Source organism: Schistocerca nitens, chromosome 6 (genome assembly GCF_023898315.1).
Source record: "Schistocerca nitens isolate TAMUIC-IGC-003100 chromosome 6, iqSchNite1.1, whole genome shotgun sequence".
Classification (NCBI taxonomy): domain Eukaryota; kingdom Metazoa; phylum Arthropoda; class Insecta; order Orthoptera; family Acrididae; genus Schistocerca; species Schistocerca nitens.
Window position 1 is genome coordinate 198,196,582 of NC_064619.1, and position 15,982 is coordinate 198,212,563.

At 44.6% G+C, this 15,982-nt stretch overlaps 1 protein-coding gene across 2 annotated transcripts in view; it reads right to left on the minus strand.

The window, feature by feature from the left end:
• Positions 1 to 15,982, minus strand: part of LOC126263132 (aromatic-L-amino-acid decarboxylase) — a 205,273-nt gene that overhangs the window by 54,988 nt on the left and 134,303 nt on the right. For both annotated transcript variants that reach the window (XM_049960155.1, XM_049960156.1), the window contains exon 6: positions 3,637 to 3,766. In XM_049960155.1, the coding sequence (XP_049816112.1) occupies positions 3,637 to 3,766 (130 nt within the window). The remainder of the gene's footprint in view (positions 1 to 3,636; positions 3,767 to 15,982) is intronic.

Genomic DNA, 15,982 nt, shown 5'->3' on the forward strand with positions numbered 1-15,982 from the left:
TGGATCCCCACATAACATCATACTCGTCGACGATGATCATTTGGGGTAGTGCAGAACAGATTCATTGCTGAACACAATGCGAAGGCATTAGTCAGCAGTCTAGTGTGTCACCACTCCAAACGCAACTGTTTATGTTGCGTTAACGGCAGCCTACGCAAGGGACAGTAATTCCTTAGTCGGCTGCTGCTAATGTCCGGTCAATGGTACGGGATGATACAATGTTTCAGGGAATCCACTACTTGTTTTGGATGATATGCACAGGTGTCTGAAGGTTACGATGTGCTTGACGCACGGCGGTCCCTTGTGGTCATACGTGGTCGGCAGGAACCTTGACGATGTGTACGTTTGCTCTCACGTTCTCAAGCAGTCCAACACCGGGCCACTGTTGCATCCATATGCCCCAGAGATCTGAACCTTGCACGATTCGACCAGTCTGTCAAATGGAGACCGGAAATGAGATCCATTTCAAACAGTGTCTGTTGCTGATAACGCTATCTTACAAAAGAACGCGGCATCTCACGTCCTTCAGTGTTATCACTAATCTTCGACGCTTTTTACGCCCGTTATATACCATACTATGCTTGGTAACAGCACTAAACACGAACACCGCTAATGAGCTGTGGTGGTTGTTCTACCTGTCACAGAGAATTACAATTCGAATCAATTACGTACCCGCCGATGAAGTGCACGAACATGAAGTTGTGTTGACATCTGACTTTGTATATTCTGTCTTCACTTTTTTTGTCAGGCAGTGTAATTACTTTCAAACAACAGATACGTAAGGGAAAAAAATTGTAATTCAAAACTGACTTAGCGAAAACCGCAGTTTCAATAGACGACACCAGGTGACGACGATTATGACATAGCCGAGTAAAATATCTGCGTAACACGAATACGCCTTACAAAATGACATCAGTAACAGAACAGGGACTGAATTACGCCCTGCTTGTATTCCTACTGCCTGGCTGTCACTTTAATTATAACTTACTCGAGCAGAACGTGATGGCATTCCACTTAGAAGGAAACAGTGGAGCAAATCTAATGCAAATCTGCGTTTCTCCCTTTCTCAGTCGTAAACATGTTGTTGTTGCTGCTCCTGCTGCTCTGACGCACGTCCATAGCCGGCCTCGTCGAGTAACTCATACAAATTCATAAGTACATTCTGCTGTCTGATCGACAAGTTAAGGATCAAGGTTCTTCAGTAACTTCCGTCTCTATTTCTGTTTTTGGTACTGATCTGTCTGCATCATATTTCTGTAAAGGAGACATTTCCTGTATTTCTCTGTCTCTCACATATAGTTCGTGCGAAGTTCGGCAGTGATCACCATTTCCATTTCTGCGACATCCCGCAATATTTCTTAAGCCCTGTGTCACCGATTAAATGCCTTGCACGTGTATCGCATAATTTCTATCATCTTACGTTATTATTATTGCTACGCATATTTACAGATAAACTAAACGTAGTACTTTTCACTTCACCGCACAAAGCGCTTATTAATGTGATACTCTTTTTACACCCGGCCAAAAGGAGTGACGAGAATGAAATACGCTGGCGTCCTAAATTAAAGCAACAAACGGAAATTTTGCAAGGCTGCGTTTATTTTGCCACGAAACAGTATAAATAGGTGATAGTAAAGTAGAAACAATGTAAGGAACACAGAACATAAATAACTGATACATTCATAACGGTAGACAAAAAAAAAAAATTCCTCCTAGTGCATACCAGACATGCTCTATGGTATTGGAATCGGGTGAGCGAACAGGCCACGCTGAGTGCGCATTATTTTCCGTTTCCAAGAAAACGTCAGCGACCTGTTCTCTAAGAGGTCGAACATTATCGTCCATCAGTACGAAGTCTGGGTCCACACCACCTCGCAACAACAGCACACGAGTTCCCAAGATCTCGTCTTGATACCTGAAAGCAGTTAAAACTTGCCGATTCATCCTTACAATTTGATGAAGAGGTAACCGAGTGGTCCACATAATCGTTAAACACACCATCAGGGATCCTCTTAGATATCGGCCTCTTTCCACAATGTTTGGGTCCCCAAATCGTGTTCCACATTCCTTCATATGCGAAGGTTTGGAGAATCACTCTCCAGACCAAATCGGGACTCATTAGTGAAAAGAACATTGGCCCACTGTTTGACGTCCAGGTGGTATGTTGACGGCTCCACTCTAGACGATGCCTTCTGTGAAGACGCATCAAAGGCACGCATACAGCAGGTCTCCGACAATAAAGGCCGCTCTGCCGAGGCCTTCTGTCACCGTTTGCCTCGATACAAGACGTCCAGTGGATGCTGCGATGTCAAATGTCAGTTGCCGTGCAGTACTAAGGTGGTACCGTCGTGCCCTTACAGCCAAATGACACTCTTCTCTTTCAGTTATCACACATGATCGGTCCTTCCATGGTCTTCGGGATACTGTTTCGATCTCTATAAATTGACGCCACAAGCGAGAAACAACAGAACGATTCACATTAAGCCACCGGCCCACATTGCGACTGTCCTGCTTGCATTCTTCTTATGCCCCGTTTCACAGGTGCCCTGACACATCGTTAGCGTGGTTGTCCATTGACCGGAATGCCACCTTCCATGCAGACCACGACTGTACGTAAATCTGTTGACAGTTTGTATGATTACACCGTGAATAGAGGTTTGTTGCTTGAATTTCGGACACCAGTGCAGTAGCTATACTCTTTTTATAGTTGTTGTTTCACTGTTTGCCAAATTTAACAGACGAAATTTGTAGCCAAGAGGTCCTATATTTTTTCTACGAATATTTGTGAAGTAATAGGTCCTGACATGAAGCTAGACAACAGAATCCGCCATATACAACATAGAGTTCACTCGATAGTTTAATAACAGTGTGGCAGAGTGCAACTCAAAAACTGACTTCTGTTTCTACAGCCCAGTCTTCGAATTTCAATTTTTTGTGTCAGCGTGAAGAATGACTATTTTTAGTCATACGTAAGCAGAAACTTAACTATGTGGGTCCCAGGCACCTTTCTCACCTGTCTTACATAAATCCATATACACAATGCATTCAGTTTAAAGTAAATGTTATACCATGATCACACTTTTAGCGTACCTACGACTGTGCTGTCTGGCTAGTTTCAGAGAATTCTACACCAAGGAAACCCAAAACCCTAAAAATACATTTTGGTAATAAGTTTCCTTTAATTTACGTCTATGGTCACAAACTTTTGTTAATACATTACCGGTTTCGGTCTATAACGACCATCATCAGATCTGTTTTATACAAAACAAAGTCCTAATGTACTGCAGCCACAGTGGCATCGTCAAATGTTAAATGCAAAATCAGCACCAGCATCGTCAAATATATATAAACAACATCATACACATGAGTCATGTTGTCAGTAGTGAGTGCTAAAGTTTGTGACCATAGACGTAAATTAAAGAAAACTTATTGTATATACGGGTCACTGTTTTATTCGCGACAATGTCGCAGCTTGTGAAACATTTTGGTACTATAAAATAGTTTGCAGTTTCATTCTGCAAGAATAGTATGATCGATTCGTGACTAAGCATAGAAAGACTAATACCATATACTGAAGTACAGGAAAAATAAAGACTAGCAGGAGGCAGAGAAGAATAAAAAAGATAGCATACTTACTGGACGCGTAGGCGACGAACTTTGAGATAATCTCGTAGTCACTCCAGTCGGGGTGCTGCTCCTTCACTTCCCGCAGTTTTCGAGCCTTAGCTCCCAGGAGAGCCACAAAAGTTGCTTCACTGGCAGTTCCCTGTTCAGATAAAACGCCAAAATTCATTCTGAGACAGTAGACATAGACCGAAAAAGAGCAGAGAAGGAAAAGCAATCGCGATTAGCAAAAGACAACAGAAGTGTTGCTACGAAAGTTTCGCCACTGTTTCCACAGTGAGCAAAATAGCGCTGGTTGGAATATTCTTAGGTCTTCTGTAGTTCTTCACCATACCTTTCAGACAGATATTTTCTTTAAAAAAATAGAAGGGAAACTAGACTACTATTTCACTAACCCTTACTGGACTGCAGGAAGATGATTTAGAAAACCAGGTAAAGCAGTCTCTGATGTGTGCGTTCTCATTTGTCTTCACAACCAACATTATCGACGTCAAACACCTAACGCACGTCTCATTTCAACATAACTCCATAATTATAATTGCCCGCATTACTATGTAAAGCTGAAATCTGAAGCAAAGCCGTATAATCAGCAAAAAATTCCGTTCGGGGTGAAATTATCGCCAACTTATACAAAAAATCTTGGAGCCACGTTTTTAATAAACAGGTACTGTAAGCCTCATAGGAAGATTTAATATTTACTCGTGAGCAACTGAATTAGAGAGAACGCTACCATTGGCACAATGAGTGGAATACTTCGTCACGTGACTGGGATGTCGCCAAATCTTATATTGGCTGTCAGCATGACAGTGTAGGGCAGGGTGGACAAGACGCACAGGATCAGCGCAATTGACCACGAGTGTCCGTCCGCCCCCGGTAGCTGACTGGTCAGCGCGACAGAATATCAATCCTAAGGGCCCGGGTTCGATTCCCGGCTTGGTGTTGTGTTGTCCTAATCGTCATCATTTCATCCTCAATGACGCGCAAGTCGCCGAGGTGGCGTCAAATAGAAAGACTTGCACACGGCTAACAGTCTACACGACGGGAAGCCTTAGTAACACTACATTTACATTTATCACGAGTGTCCAACCAAAGGAAATTCCATCGACGAGGTTGTGCAACTACTAGGACTCTCGGGTGCCGCAGTGTCAATGGTGTACTGTGAGCATTTTTATTCGGGGGAGGAGCAACGTCCTCACTGGAGTCAATTACCATCGGCAACGAAGAGTTGATATCACAGCTCGCCATCGACTATTGCTGACTGTAACAATGAACAGATGGGTCACAGTACAAAAAATCATTCGTGAAATCAGTGTTGGATAAGACAATGTGTGTCCAACCAACTAAACCGCCCAGACGCATGACCTCACGCGTTTGTTAATCGTACGTAACAGAGTAAACATACTACCATGGACACAGGAACAGTACAGTTGGTTGCTTGAATATTGGAGAAAGGCAGCCTCACAATAAAAATTGGTACCAGCCGATGGCTGATGAGTATTCCGACAACCACGTGAGGCAATGAGGATACATTAACAACACGGGCATCGTTCTGACAGATGGGGGATGTGTTAGAATGGAAGGGTGGTGGGGGGGGGGGGACATTGTGCGGAGGGTGTTACAGGGAATGCAATGGAACCTCTGATACTACTGTCGGCTCATTCAGGCGAAAGATACAGGAAATTGTTATTTCGTAGACTTTCCCGGCGTAATAACTGCTGATATTCTTCACGGGTTTGCAGCCGGATCATGTCGTCGTCCAGACACAATATTTCGGCGAACCAGCTGGGCGCGATCTTCAGGTGAGTTAATGCTCGTGCACTGCCTCGCCGGAACTGAATTCCAGCCACAACGACGGAAACCGTGATGATCCGGCTGCAAACCCGTGAAGAATATCAGATACAGGAAATTACTGTCAAATCATATGCACCCATTTGTTGGCCTAGAGTACATGCAGACGATCGAATGCACTACCCCATAGGTCACAACTTGGGTCACAAGTATTCTCATGTGTAGTTTCGATACAGGCACGAAGGGGCTGCTTACGCCACAACGTAGATCTGAAGATGATCCACTGATACCGAAACTATTCATACTGTGTTTTAAATAGTCCAACTGGGGCTGAAAGATAATCTGTATATTAAAATTGTTTTATACATATACCAGAATCGTTTGAGGAATTCTCCACAGACATGAGGGTACTTGTTTAGCCTGCTCCACATTACTTTACCTCAGTCCATCTGAGGTCTTTTGAAGATACATTCGCAATGTGTCTCACCAGTATGGAAATTAATTACGGCGGAAACTCGGGCGTTATCAGTATTCACTGCATCAATTTCAGATGCCCATAGCGGTAATTATACATGTTTGTGAGCCTTATAGACTATGGTGGAATAGTGAATAGGACAGGAAACAGTTACTACTACTACTATTATTATTATTATTGTTATTATTATGTTATTATTATTATTTTATTATTATTATTATTATGTTATTATGTTATTATTATTGTTGTTGTTATTTCGTTTAGCTGTACGCATCAATTATTAAACATGTTTGTAAGCCTATTGAAATCTTAACCACAAATGTAAACGACAGTATGCACATTGGATAAATGATGCAGTTGTGCAGTTGGGTGTTGAGCAACTTTAATCTTTTGTATTCCAGATAATGTAGTTAGGAGCATCAAAAGCATCACATTTAACTGGAAATGTAGCTTCCTTTCAACATTGCTTGACGATGTTGTTCAATATGGAGGCACTGAATTGAGCATGGATTAGTGCATGAAGGTTCATGATAGCGCTACAGCTGTGGAGTTCAATATCAATGTTATCGAGTAAAACTCCCTCATAAAAATGTTTAGCGAACTTTTTCTATTGGCAAAAAAAGTATACATCCAAAGACTGAACAAGGGAAGTTTCGCCAGATGGAACGGTTGTTGCCTGTATGCTTTTGTGTGGAATTACGAAGAGATCCTGTTGATGGAGTGAAAATGAATCCAGAACCAGACAACATTTTGTTCCAACATTGGAAGAGAGAGAGAGAGAGAGAGAGAGAGAGAGAGAGAGAGATACTCCGCATTGTTCAAGAATACGTTTCTCAACTTTGCCGGATTTTTAAGTCGTTATGTATACGTTCGGAGATCGGTTCATTTTCTTTTACAAAAGGGAACCGAGGGTAGACGGAAGAAAATAAGTAGTGGAGGAGGAAGTCTACCTTCAATGGAAATTTTATACGAATACGCTGATTGCACCACGACAATCGTGTCCCGTTCACCCATGCTAGATAGCGCGCGCGCGTGTGCGTGTGCGTGTAATAATTAAATTCAGATTGGTCGGTATTTAGACTTTCAGCTACTGGATAATTAGGAACCATTGTGTCTGTGAATTCAGTACCAAATGCAGTCGCAGTCTTCTCTATCTCTTCTTGCGTTTGAGCATGTTTGTACATTAGAAACTGCGTAACTTTGTTTACTCACATTCTTATGAGCAGCCTTAAAATTCGACACCCTGGTAGATCAAGGTTTGAAATCTGTCAATGTAAGTTCTCTAGTTTTTGTGCATTCCCTATCGCCTTATATCAACAACAATGGAATTAGCCCTTGCCTCTTGAAAAGTAGACCAAACGTACTCCGATATGACATTGAGTTTCTCACTTTTGTTTCTTGTTGTTCATAATAGACACTTCCTGACCTTGGCCCTTCTGAAGTGACTAGATAATTATGTTCAATGACAAACCTTGCTTTTTTGCTTCAATTACCTTCTTGGCAGAATCTAAAGGAACACTGTCAGTAGCTACATCATCAGTAAAAGGTTCATAAATTGGTTCGACATTAGTAATTCCTCGGAAGGCATTTGTACCAGTTCTTCATTCTCCAGGATTTCATTGGTGGGGGCATCTTCAAGGTTCTTGACGAAACCGAAAACAGTGTTTGCAGTGTATCTTTCCTCTTCATGTACTTCACGTAGTGATGACCGTAATTCAATCTGGTGTAAAACCTGTAACGCCATGATTGCGTCAGTTCTCACTGAGCATGATACAAACACAAAATGCCGAGTCACAATTCACTGTATCACTCACACACAAATGCTAGAGTGTCAGAATATACTTTTCTGGCACTGGAAAGGCACTTTGCTGCCGCGCGCACGGATTACCTGCAACTGACGTTCTGTTACGAACCAGTTAGAATGGGCAGCTAAAATGTGCGTTACTGGCATGTGGTGGATCGCTAATGCCTACGTACAAAACGTGAGTTCAATGTCCGCAAGACACTTTGCGAATGCACCTTACTGGAACTATCTGCGGCCAGTCTCCAGGACGACCAGTCATGAATCAGGATGTGCTCCTGACGTCTTCTGTCCATACTATAGCGCTTTTAGTGAATCTGGAGCTGTCCGCCAAGTCAGTGGGAGTGACTCACTAGGTTAGGTCCGACCTAGTAATTGATGTGTTTTTCTACCAGGTAAAGCTAGAGCAACACGCACAGCAGAAACAATATAGTTGCCAGCAGGTTTTTCACGTTCATCTGTGCAGATACAGTCTAACGATACAGAAACTAGTCCTCTTAACACTAAATTTGTCATGTCATTCGTCATTCGGTTGTAAAATATCACCAACTGCGCGGTCCTTGGACGCTCGTGTAATTCGTACATTCAATCATGTGAAAATAGACTAACACTGAGACACTATCCTAATAATCAACCGTGAAAGAGGGCGGAGACAGGAAACAAGAAGGCTCCGTCACCAATCATGTGACATCAACTACCTTATGAAGCACCCTTGATCATTTTTCTTTAATTTATTTTGCTGTCCTTCGAGGCAACTGCCCTAAATCGAGAAACTCGTCAAATTGTTTTAAGAATTCATTGCTAATTTGTACTGTTTTCCTTTCGATGTGTAAATTGTTTATCATTGACCAGATGTTTGACGAAAACATGATGCTCTATAGATTACACTATGATATTTTGTCCTTAATTTCTCGAAACAAATCAGAGTAATTATGAAAAACTTAGTGGTTTGAGGAAAGATTGAAATATTTCACGAACAAAAGCTGCTGCCTAAGCAAATGAAGTGTCAAAATCCATTTTGCACATAAAAATTGCTTTGATCAGATATTTAAATGCAAAAATACTGAAAAAAACTAATATTTTGTGGACTCATCTGTCAAAGTGAGAAATAAAAGAGATTAGAGGAACATTTGACGCGACTTCGAATGATGCACGAAATCGTGCACTTCTCGTATTATTAAAAGTGTGTGAGCAACAACAATGACGGCGAGATCACTTTTAAGGGACACAAAGCCATTTGTGACACACGCATTCTCTTTCTTGATAATTTTAGCATTATCTGTTGAAATATTTTTGAGACTAACAAGTTGTTGGACACTAAAGTTTCAGGCGCACACGATAAAAATGTGTCAAGGCGACAACACCATACTGCACGGTCTAGATAATTGACCAGGCTAGTATCCTCTAGTAGGCCCTTTCTTTAAAATTTTAAGATTATCAGTTAAACACACAGTTCTACATTCTCATTCGGTACCTCATTTGCTATACACGACTTCGAGCGTCATTCAAAGGCACATCAAATGTTTTTCTAACATATTTTATTTCTTGCTTTCAGATAAATTGTTTTACAAAACATTTGATCTTTTTTTCTTCAGGTTTCTGTTTTTATTACAGTCTTATTAACCTTTATTTTCGGACCTGTTTTCAAACTTTCTCAATAAAGTTTGTCTGTTATGTAATCAGTAAAGCAAAAGTGGTTCAAGGTTTGTTCCAATAACAATAAGACACATTCCTTCTTTTTCCAGTTTAACGATATGAAATCATCTTCGTCCAATGAAAATAGTTTAAGTGAAACGAAATTATCTTGCCCGACTCCACTTTCAATTTTCAATTGCCCTCTGCACTACGCAGTGGTGAAACAAGTCCTGGGCTATCTTCTAACAACGTGTCCAAGCTCCTTTTGCCCGGCGTAGCGTAGCAACTCGATATATCATGGACTCAGCAAGTCGTTGGAAGTCCCCTGCATAAATATTAAGCCATGCTGCCTGTTTAGCCGTCCATAAATGTTCGATGGGATTCATGTCGGACGATATGGGGGACCAAATCATACCCTCGAATTGTCCAGAATGTTCTTCAAACCAATCACAAACAGTTGCGGCCTGGGAGATTTTAGGGAACTTTAAGTCCATGAATGGCTGCAAATGGTCTTCAAGTAGCTGAACATAACCATTTCCAGTCAATGATCGGTTCAGTTGGGCCAAAGAGCCGCTTTCATTCCATGTAAACACGGCCCACGCCGAGGCGGCTTGTGCAGCACTAGTCACAGCGCCCTGTTTTAAACGCGCTGGAGCGTCGCAATGTGCGTCGCAGCTGCATTATCTCACACCACGGCCGCATATTCAAGCAACGACCGAACGAGGACATGGCGTGGTGGAAGGGTGGATGAAGTATTGAGTAGCTGGTAGAGCGAGCGCTCGAAGACGCCCCACTGCTCGCTCCCTGGCGTCACAGACGTGAGGCAGCCAGGTCAGATGCCTGTCTAGCGTCACCCCGAGGTACTTGCCTGTGCGCAGCCATGGGATGGTGCCTGCCATGATCGTGGCAGGCGGCAGGTTCGGAGACAGCCTCTTCCTAGTGGAGACGACGCGCTGGCTCTTTGCAGCATTTAACTTCAGGCGCCATTTGGTGGACCAGGTACCCAGAACATCACATCCGAGCTGGAGGCGACGGCGCATCTCTGCCACATTCATACTGCGGGTGAACAACACTGTATCGTCAGCTTGCTAACTCCACGCGCGCCACCCGCGGAGCGTCAGCTGTGTAGAGGGAGTACAGCAGGGGGCCGAGAACCGACCCCTGCGGCACCCCCACACGAATCTGCCTATCGGTAGATGTTTCTCCATCTGCTCTGACGTGGAATGTGCGTCCCGAGAGACACGAGCGCAGCAGGACCACGTGTGACGTAGGTACCCCGTGTGCAAAGAGTCTGTACACCGCGTCTCTAGCGCACGCATTGCCTGCTCCACTAGGCGCAACAGCTGCTGGATGGTCGAATGGCCGCTCCGGAACCCAAACTGATCGTCAGGGATGAGCCGTTGGTCCGTGACGGGGAGTAGCAGCCGCTTCACGTACAGACTCACGGATACTTTTGAGAGGGACAGGGGCAAGCTGATCGGCCCGTAGTTCGCTGCCTGGCGGGGGTCCTTTCCGCTATTGTGGATGGCAACCACTTCCGCGTGTTTCCACACTGAGGGAAAGGTCCCAGAGCGGAGAATGCAGTTTATGTCCGCCAGAGACTGATATCTCCGGCGGCAGCATCTTCAATAGGCAATTCGGTGACACCATGCGTTACACCTGCCTTCTTTGCACGGAGGCGGTGGATCTGCAGGTAGACTTTTCAGCCGTTATTTGCTCGATCACATTGTCTTCGTTTCTGGCGGCGAAGAAGACCGACAGGCGTTCTTCAACGAGGCAGACGTGGTCGACATCTACCACGCCCACAGCAGGTTGAAAGTTGTCGGCAAACGTGTCTGCGAGGATGCTGGCTTTAGCATCAGGTTCAATGACGGCAGCGCCCACTTGGAGGGGCGGAACTATTTGGTGACGACGGGGAAAGCGTTTGGCAATCCACCAGGCATTTTCATCCGTCGTCTTTAGGGTGGCCACTTCCGGTGGTCATCGATGGTGGCCCGAATCTCTCTCCGCGCCCAGTTGAGACGGCGCTTCGTCTCTGGTAGCCGTGTGAGCTGCCACTTCTTGTTTGTGATCGCCTCTAGAATGTAAGGGGGGAGTTAGCGCGACATCTATCGCGCCCTTCGCTGCCGCCTCTGTTGCGCCGATTGTGTGCCGTGTAAAGAAGGCAAAACGCCTCGTAGCCCCTTCCACGGCAGGATTGAGTACGCCCTCTAGACGGTCGAGCAGCTCAGCGCGGAAGCGTGCCTCATCAATGCCGTGGAAGTTGTGGCAGTCAGTCGGTATGGAGGCGCCGATGACGTCCATGTCGAAGACCACCGAGGGATGGTCAGACGACAGGGCGCATCGGACAGCGGCAGACGTGAAGTGCCCAACACCCATGAGAACGGCGATGTCGAGCACATAGGGCTGGCAGCAATGAGGGAAGACTGCGTGGTCATCTGCCCCTAGGACTATCGCGCCGTGCCGTTGTGTGGCACGAAGGAAGCGGCGACCGCTGGCGTTGGTGGTTCGGGAGTTCCATTGCGTGCTCTCTTCATTTAAATCGCCCGCAATGAAGAGCTTCCCGCGCAACGCCAACAGGGCGTCGAAGTCAGCTTCCAGTACCAGTCCCCTCGGCGGCCTGTAGGCCGAAACGAAGGTAGTAACAGCCGCCGTAGCGTTAGCAGCCACTCCAGTGGCTTCCACTGCGGTAAGAGGCGGAAGCTGTACTTCGTGGTGTTAGAGAGACGCCTTTACATTAACAGCAGTCCCTCCACCATGCGTCAACTTAACGGTGCGGTACAACCGATAGTTGGCCACCCTGACGTGAACGCCTGGCTTCAAGAAGGTATCGCACACGAGGCAAATATCAATTGCCTCGTAGCGCAAGAACTCCCTGAATTCACTCTACTGGGGAGCCAAACTGTTTCCGTTAAACACAAAACGGTGAGTCCATGGATGTGGTTATTATCCATTGTGAGCTGCAGTGAAGACGCCGACCTAGAGGACCATCGTAACGGCGGTGACGAGCTCCGGGAGTTGCTCGAGCAGCTGGCCCAACGACTGCAGAAGCGATCAGAGCTCAGCTGAATCGGGGCCATGCGGGCGGCGGGGGCCGCTGAGGCGATGTAAGTGATAGCTCCGCCAATGCACTGCCCTCTTATACCTTGTTTACGTGATGCTACTGCTATATGCGCATGTGCATGTCGCTATCCCATGACTTTTGTCACCTCAGTGAAATACCCGACAAAGTAGCAGAGGTACCTTGTTTGGTGGCGCACAACTCCGACATCTAGTCGATTCCTAGCTGTGGAAAATTTTCACTCCCAGTATTTGACCACCAAGAACATAAGAGATGGTGGCGTAGTTACTGACAACTGGCCTTCGCGCCAATACCCTGGATTAAATTCCAAACTTCTCCGCAGTGTTTCATGACGTGAAGACATCGGATACTTTTGATGGTGATCCGTTCGTCAAGCTTGGCGGGCCCCGTGGTGCTATTCGAGAGGCGCAGGCTACGTGCCAGCACAAGGTTTCACCCTCTCTCTATCTTTCATCCACAACACAAACACATCGCTACACTGTACAAGCAATCGTCAGAGTCATCCATGCAACAATGATACACACTTCAGTCATCATGACAGGTCGGAGGAACGTAACCGCAAACCACCTCCATTAGAGCTGACTGTACTAATGCTGTCTGAAGGGAGTTGCTGCATACAAGCATTCGCTCTTAAACGGCTAACAGCAGTTTGTTAGCGAACTGTGAAATTCTGATTTTTGTTGAAACTGAGTTATGAGTGTCGCAAAAAACTGAGTGCTACGTAGCGACTGCTGTGCGTTCTCTATGGTACTACAATGTGTAAATGGGTCTCTCAATAATTTATTGTGAGCTGATAAATATTATATTTACAGCTTCAAGGAAAATGGTTGAAATGGCTCTGAGCACTATGGGACTTGACATCTAAGGTCATCAGTCCCCTAGAACTTAGAACTATTTAAACCTAACTAACCTAAGGACATTACACACATCCATGCCAGAGACAGGATTCGAACCTGCAACCGTAGCAGTCGCGCGGTTCCAGACTGTAGCGTCTAGATCCGCTCGGCCACCCCGGCCGGCCAAAGCGAATGTGATGGACTCAATTATAGTATGTCCTATTCTTTCTTTTAACCCCACACAAGTGCGTTAGGTACTGTACATGCTGCCCTCACCATTTTCGGTTATAGTCTGCTTTCGTTTTAGCAGTCTAAAGTCGACTGATCATGAATATCTGGATAAATCGCCCTGTTCAAAAATTTGGGGTCATCTAGTGCGTCACCTTACGTATTGCATTTCGGTTTACTAGATCCCATCTAAATTACAAAGCTTAAAATAGATTATATTAAGTGCTCTGCAGAGATGAAAAAAGATTCAAGCTGATAAATGACACTGCACAGCAACAAGTACAAATTGTGATCTTCACAAAATTAACTAACTGAGTGTACCAATTCAAAAGTCCTGGGTTCTGGCATCCATTCCCGCCACTACTTAGATTAAAGCTTTTAGTCTATGCAGTCACCGTCATTCTGTCACTGGCCTTGTCAAAAAGAGGGCGGAGGAGCGGCTTAAAGTTCAGGACATCCTGTTCTCTTTCGGGTGCGAAACTGCTCCTAAAGGCGCAACAACCAGCAATTATCAGCGGTATGAGGATGCAAATGACAGTGCATTAAGGATAAACAATGTGGGTCCATATGAAATGTGAAAATTATCCTGATGAGCTCTTCATTGGCAGAAGATTCCAGTTTAGTCATCCACTCCGATTCCTAGGAGCTAGCTGCTAAGGAGCAGGCGACAATCAGAAAAAATAGTAACACTACGGAATGGTAACATTCTACGAGTCGGTGCATAGGGCGTCAGAAGTGTGAGAGTCGTAGCGAAGATAGTGAATTTAAACAGGGAAATGCAAAGGCTGAATCTAGATGTAGCAGGCATCAGTGAAGTGAAATGAAAATATGTCTGGTCAGAGAAATATAAAGTAATACCAAATAAATGGTTCAAATGGCTCTGAGCACTATGGGACTCAACTGATGAGGTCATAAGTCCCCTAGAACTTAGAACTACTTAAACCTAACTAACCTAAGGACAACACACACATCCATGCCCGAGGCAAGATTCGAACCTGCGACCGTAGCGCTCGCGCGGTTCCAGACTGTAGCGCCTAGAAACGCTCGGCCACCAGCGGCCGGCAAAGTAATACCAACAACGGCAGGAAACAGTGCAACGGGAATAGGATTTGTTATGAACAGGAATGTAGGACCAAACAGTGAGTTACTGTCAACAGTCCAGCGATAAGATCATTCCGATCAGAATGGAAACCAAATCGTCAGCAAATACAGTTCAGGGATAAAAGTCGACGTCGCAAGCGGAAGATGAAGAGAGAGAGAGAGAGAGAGAGAGAGAGAGAGAGAGAGAGAGAGATAGTATATGGGGATGACAAACGCGTTATTCAGTACGTAAAGGGAGGTGAATACTGAGCACGTCTTTCTTTCATCGCTTCAATTAGTCGGTAATGACAACAAACCACGTGGTAAAAATACTGTATATTAAGTTCTTTTACATGATTTTCTGATTGTGAGTTATGCCTGAAACGAGTATACAAAATTTTAGTAACAAGTACACTGTTGTCATTAACGACCAAATAAAGCAGCGAAAGAAGGCATGGTCGATAGTTACGTAACAGTAGCAGATGTGGTAGTAGTAGTAGTAGTAGTAGTAGTAGTAGTAGTAATATTTGAATGTCGTAATAATTGTTTAATTACAATAAAATGTTTTACGGTCACTTGCTTGGAATGAGCCCGGAAAGACTGACTAAGGAAATATCTGACCAGTATCACACAAATCCCAAAACTCAAATCAGTTGCTTCAGGGAAGCGAAAAAGGACTTAGCAGAAATTAACGTTAAGAAAGCAAAATTTCTGGACAGGCCAGCTTTTCGAGACAAAATTAAGAAATTCGGGGGGGTTTTCAGAAAAGGGTCGGGAAGCTCCATCTCTCTATGGACAAACTAAAAACAGAAATGAACACAGTGGAAGAAATCATGAGAAAGTATTTCACGTGGTCCATATGCAGCTGTAATGAACCAAAGAAAGAAACAAGCAACGCTTTAGTGTAACTTCCCAGACATTGCAATTCGGAGCAATATAAAATGTGGAAAGCATTTGTCCAAAAATTTGGGATGTACACGCGTATTGATTTAAGAACTATTACAGCAACACTAACAACTTTCATACCGTCATGTTTTAACAATATAAAACCGTTGTACTTCGCTTAGCACTACATTTGTGAACAGATGTCTGCAGTATGCGAGTGTCTAAATGAGTTGTGTGATATTCGTTTCACTTGTTTCGGCTATCTTCGCGAACCTTATTGTTTTCTTAGTGGCTCAAATCAAATGGCTCTGAGCACAATGTGAGGTCATCAGTTCCCTAGAACTTAGAGCTTCTTAAACCTAACTAACCTAAGGACATCACACACATCCATGCCCGAGGCAGGATTCGAACCTGCGACAGTAGCACTCGCGTGGTTCCGGACTGAAGCACCTAGAACCGCTCGGCCACCGCACCCGGCTTTCTTAGTGGTGGTCTTTCTGCTACGGTCTTTCTTCACTAAACTTCCTGTAGTTTGCCGGTTGTACCTA